The 6,057-nt window shown below is 44.0% G+C and overlaps 1 protein-coding gene across 1 annotated transcript in view; it reads right to left on the bottom strand.

The window, feature by feature from the left end:
- Positions 1-2,984, bottom strand: part of ATP6AP2 (ATPase H+ transporting accessory protein 2) — a 14,793-nt gene extending 11,809 nt beyond the window's left edge. Inside the window, exon 1 of the mRNA XM_014308582.2 lies at positions 2,959-2,984. Coding sequence (XP_014164057.1) covers positions 2,959-2,984 — 26 coding nt within the window. The remainder of the gene's footprint in view (positions 1-2,958) is intronic.
- Positions 2,985-6,057: the final 3,073 nt, after the last annotated feature.

Here is a 6,057-nt window from a genome sequence, read left to right as displayed (position 1 = left end):
CGGATAGATGGGCGGTACTTCGCAGAGCTGACCAATCGCCGACGCAGCACCGTCCCTGTCACTGCCCTGAGCAGTCAGCTGTCCGCCGGGGGCGGAGTCTTCGTTTGAGTGGCGTTCCCACTTGACCAATCAGATCGCGAGGGATCCTGCACCATTTTCCTCCCTGCGCTGTAATCCCAGAGGGAGCAGCGAGGAGGCGGAGCCAACTGGCAGACGATTCAGCCAATCGGAGCGCCAAGGGTAGGGGGCTTGCTCCGTCCATGTCTGTCAGGCTGACATCGACGGGGCGGGGCAAAGCTGTGATTGACAGCCGAATGCACCATTCAGAGGGCAAGGCGCCTGCTCCACCCTCTCGGCAGCCGTGTGGGGAGGGCAGGCTTGGGTGTGGGGTCGGGAGGGGTTTCTTCGGGGCCTGTGGTTGACCTCGTCCTTCCCCTTGTCTATGCCTCTATCTAATTTAGAAAATATATTGTATATTTTTATAATGCATATGTATAATTATGTGTAGTATGTTACTTTATTAAACCTTCAGGGGATTCTTCCTTATATTTTGTTGAGAACATCTGCAGTAACAAATTCAGTGACTGGCCCAGCCGTGCTCATCTCACTTCAGCTGTCAGTGCCAGTGATAGGAACAGGCAGGTTGTGCGCTTTGGTCAGTGTATGTTTAATATTCCTGTCATATGCCATGACCATCACAATCAGGGGAGGTGGTCCTGCTCCTCAGCCCTGTGAGGATCACCTGGAGTGCTGTGTCCGTTCTGGGCTCCCTGGGACAGGAGAGACATGGAGCTGGAGTGGGTCTAGTGGAGGGTGACAAAGATGATGGAGGGACTGGAACATCTCACTGAGGACAGGCTGCGGGAGCTGGGCCTGTCCATCCTCGAGAAGAGAGAGCAGAGAGGGGCCCTCACCGCTGTTAGTGTCTGCAGGGAGGGTCAGGGCATGGACCAGGCTGCTCCGTGGTTCCAGCAATGGGACAGGAGGAATGGGCAGGAACTGATGGCCGGGAAGTTCCACCTGAACATGAGGAAGAATTCCTTCACTGTACAGTGACCAAGCACTGGAACTGATTGTCCAGAGAAGGCATGGAGTCTCCCTCACTGGATCTATTCCAGACACATCTGGACACAGTCCTGTGCCAAGTGCTGTGGGATGACCCTGCTTGAGCAGGGAGGTTGCACCAGATGACCCACGGTGATCCCTTCTGGCCTGATCCATTCTGTGAAGTTGTGAGTATTCTGTGAGTATTTCTCAGGGTCTTTGTACATTTTTAGGCTCCAAGACCTCGATGAAGCTCTCTGCAAGTAAAGGCAGACAAAACCAGGCTTTGAGGGTGAATTACCATGTAGGATGGGAGGTTAAGGCCTCCCAGTGCATTGGAAGGAAAACTGTGTTATGAGCACTTCAAATTAATACTCACTCATTCCTTACTCTGTATCGTGCATCACAAAACCAGCACCACATAACATCTTTTGTAAAATAAATGCAAAGAAATGCTTGAGATTATCTGATTCAAAATAGTTGTTTTCTGGTGGCCTTTTTTGTCCTAGATTCCTTGGGAAACAATGTGTGTGAGTTCACAGTAAAGCCAGCAGTGCTAGGGAGTGTCTTATCTGCTTTGCTGGGAGACAGCACCTGTGTCACATCCATGTCGTAAGTCTGTATTTATGTGCAGAACATGCCAAGGATTACTACCCATAAACTATTTGGCCAGAGCTATTCTGCTGTGTATTTAGAAATTCAAGCCAACTATAGAAACACTTCGAAAATGTGCCTGAGCAACATTTCTGTACTGGGAAAAAAAAAGGTTGTCTAGAAGAATGAGTGAGTGGGCACAGGAATGCAGGTAGTAAAATGAAAGTGTGTTTACAGCAAACAGTATTTAAGAGAGTAAAATTATATCCTTGCCACTGCCACATGATAGTATGTGACAATGGGCAAATCACTTAAACTCAACTTTTCATAGGTGGCAATAACAATCCCCCCTTGTCTGTGAGTTGTTTTGCATAAATTAGGAGGAGCTCCTGCTCCTCCTACTGCCAGGTGGAAGCTACACTTTGAAAATCATGCCAGATGCATAGGGTACTCTAAAACTCAGCAGCCAAGCGAGTTATGAGCACTTCAAATTAATACCCACTCGTTTCTTACTCTGTACTGCGTGTCACAAAACCTGCACTACATAATAGCTTTTCTGAAATAAATGCAAAAAAAAAAAAGATTTGTGAGATTACCTGAATATTGTGGCAAAGATATGATCAAAATAAGTTGTTTCCTGATGGGCTTTTCTGCTTTCAGAACAGGATTAGAAAAACACATGGCAGAGAAAGCCTGGATCAGTGAACAACAAAGATATTGAATGATTGCTTTTCTGTGAGCCCAGCTGGTTTGTGCAGTGAGCAAGGCATGATGATTTTGAAAAGATAGTATTCTGTATTGTAAACTGATAATGCTAGCACAACATGTAAGCCCATGGGTCCTGGATTAAAGTTATGTGGGTTACCTTATTTTTGGCATTTGCTGTCCCTTGGGCACTTTGCAAGCGTACTGTGCCGTTTACTGTGTATATTTTATCATAATTTCACAAAGTTTTGCCTGTTTAGGAAAGCATGGTTCCTGCACCTTGTAGTCTGAAGTATAGATGAAGTGCAGGTATGCTTTGTCCTCCCCCTTACCCTGCCTTCCCTTCAGATTGTGTCTACATTCAAAATGTGCATAGAAATAAGGCAAGGAGAGTGACTCAAAGCAGTAAATTTCTGAAACTGCTGGAGGACATTGGGTGGATGTGGTTGTATCTTAGATGGGAAGGTAGTGGGAACCACCAAACAGGAAAAGGATCATAAGAAGGAAGAAGTTTCTTCATCTAAATTAAGGATTTCTTACAAATGTGATGTGGAAAAGAAGGTGCCAGAGTGAATAAGACTGTTTTGAAAAAGTTATTTCTCTTATAACTGTTACTCTCTCTGTGTTTCATAGCTGTGCATGTTAGCAATCATTTCATTTTTTTAAATTAATCTCTTCACACTGTTTTCCATAAAGCATTCACTCTGAAAGTCATACCATAACAAAAGAGTATCATGTTATTTTTTTCACATTTGCAGAAGGAATTGTATTTTTGAGACCTTAGCATTTGCATTCTCATTTTCTTTTTCTGAACTCATGGTGCTAGGAATACTATAATGTAATTCTAGAAATAGAAGAGAAATCAGAGTTCTGTATTTGAAGAGTCTTATATTCCTTCTCTGCTTCTCAAATTGCTGTTCTTCTTGAAATCACAATGCAAACATGGTTTCTGAAGAATTCTCTATCTTATGTTTTCCTGTTCTCATCTTGGTTTCTTCTTTTGGAAAATAATAAATAGAAGCAATAAATTTTATTGTGAAATAGTCAAGTCTCACAAACTCTGTACTGGTTTCTAGTGCCCACTGGGTATATCTGTATGTCAGTGAAGCCCAATATAAGAGAATAATACCATCACTTTGTAGGCTGGCAGAGTTCTAGCTATTTTCTCTAGGCTTAATTTAGCTCCCAGCTGTGCTTCGAAGAGAGTGAGTTTTGTAATCCTGTAAGCAATACTTGTGACAAAATCTACATGTGGTAAAATTCTTCTATTAAACTGATTTCATTTTGAGCTTCTGCTCAGGGCAAGTGAAAAACTGAGACAACATGCACATTAGGTCAGAAATAATTTTTATAAAGCCATATAGTGCTAGCAGCAGTCACAAAATCAATGTGCCAGCTGTAGGCAAAATACCAGCGTTCCCTGGCTGTTTTAGGAGTGTGCTGTGCAGAAATGTCTTCGGCAGGAATTGCTCACGAGGCACTTGGATGCTGCCTTTGCCTCCAGCCCTGTCTGTACCAACAGTGTTATGGGTGAAATGATGGTAGAGGAGGGAATATGAGCAAAAGGCTGAGTCAGAGAGCCCACCATTGGTCTCAACAGGACTGCTCTGTGATCCCTGGATTTCATTGTGTTACTACTAAATCCAGGCTGGTTGCTAGCAAAGTAATTGTCTCAACCATAATTTCCAGAATGATGCTTTAACTGGAAAATATTTTTCTGGCTGCTGTGATGACCAAGGCAGTTGTATCCTACTGGAAAGAATGAAATCCCAGTGCCAGGTGCCACTTGGAGTTACCAGCTCCAGAAGCAGACAGGGTTAGCAATGCCCCTTTTGGTAGTAGGATTTACAGTATCAATGGAAATTTATACACAGAAGTTAAGCAAAGGATTCTAAAATAAAATTGAGCAGACAAAACTCTTTTTTCTGTTATGTTTTCTGACCTTGACACATTGGTTGAATATGAATAAACAGTACAGTTAGTTGGGTAACCCCTGTCCTGGTGTGGTGGGGGAATGGGACAAGGGGGCTGTGTTGGGCAGTTAGTTTGGGGGCTGCTAACATCCTGGGAGGTGAGAAATGAGACAATTGAGCCCAACTTCGTGATTTATACTGGGTGGAATTTATACAGGTCTCATGTGAAAAGTTGTTGGTCCTTGCTTCTGAATTGCCTTGTGATCTCTTCATTCCTGTCCCCATTTGCACACTCCATCTATGTAAGCAGAAACAGTTGTTTTTGCAAATGTGGATACCAAGGCTAAATAAATCAAAGACAGCTCAAATAATTTCTAAAGGACTCAAAAACAATCCTCAAAAACCATTTAAAACCCACACCAATCCTGTGGTTACTGAGCCAAACCTTAGAGCTGATATCCCAAGGACTCAAAACATAAGCAAAATGTGAGCTCTGCCCTCTCTAAAAGGCATATGTCTTCTTTTTTTTTTTCGTTTTTTGAAAGGAGAAGTGCCTTTCTCTTTTACTTCTGTCAGTCAATAGCTGTCTTAAAGAGGATTGCCAGTTTTCTCTCTGTAGAGCTGAGTTACAGTTAAAGCCTCCAAATATGCACAGGAAGCCCATTTTAGGGTTCTTTTTGCTAGGTTCTGTATGCACATCATATAAAGAAAACTATGTCATTTTTTGTGTGTCAGTACAAATGTCACGAGGTCAAAATTGTGACCTTGTGATGCAGCTCCAGTAGACTTCTGGCATTTTCTAACAGTTCTCAGCATGGCCTTGTCTGTGACTTTGCCTGCACCTGCGGGCTCACTGGAGGTGAGAGTGTCCCTGTTTTGTCATAGGCAGTCCCAGTCCTGCAGAGTTTGCAGTGGCTGGACCAGAGTATTGAGGAGATGACTGATTCACCTGAGGTCCTACAGCAGGTCAGTGGGAAGACAAGGAGAACCTTTCCTCTGTGCCCTGTACTTCAGCCTGTACTGCCCTCTCAGCCACTCTCTGCCTTCAGTGATCACAGCCAATTTTTAGAATTTATTTTACATATTGTTCTAGAACACAACGCTGCAGTCTGCTGAGACTGTAATGTTGATGTAACAGTTCTGAGGGAGATGGTCATCTGTAATTCACTTAATTTTAGTGGTTTCAAAGTCACGTTAAACAATATTTTTTTGTTAAGTCTACTTAATCAAAACACAATGTATTTTAATGTCATTGAAGATAGGGGATGAGCGTGGTTTTAGGGGTAATTGATATAATTAAAGGTACGCAGCTTCTCTATGTTGACATTGTAGCGCTAATGAGGAACGAAATGTGTGAGAAAGAACTCCTGAAACTGCGCAGAGAAGTCCGCATGTGTGTGATGCGTACCAATAGCAGTCGATCCGTGTGGTTCCTCTCCCTTCACCTTTTCCCGGTGATTTTGGAGGGGGCTGGCCCGGCCGCCCGGGCAGGTGGGAACGCGCATCCCAAACCTGGGCGCTTTGGCACCATCGCGTGGTCTGAGCTGCGGCTGCAGCCTCGCTGCGCCTGTGTCGTGTCCGGGGACCGGAACTTAAAGGAAACTCCAGCTTTTGGGAGCATTCGTCTACTGTCCCCTCCATAGATGCCCGTCGTATCCCACTAGCCACCCTGTCAGTTTCTCTGGGTTTGGATTGAAGGCAGACTCAGGTCTGAACACGAACTACCGTCTGAAGTGCCTTTATTATTTCTTATCAGTAAAACAGTCTCACTACTGTGAGTTTGGCAGCTTTTCATTAGAAG

The sequence above is a fragment of the Geospiza fortis genome, unplaced genomic scaffold, assembly GCF_000277835.1.
Source record: "Geospiza fortis unplaced genomic scaffold, GeoFor_1.0 scaffold20, whole genome shotgun sequence".
Lineage (NCBI taxonomy): Eukaryota > Metazoa > Chordata > Aves > Passeriformes > Thraupidae > Geospiza > Geospiza fortis.
Note: the sequence above shows the minus strand (reverse complement) of the source record. Positions and strands in the feature narration are given on the sequence as shown.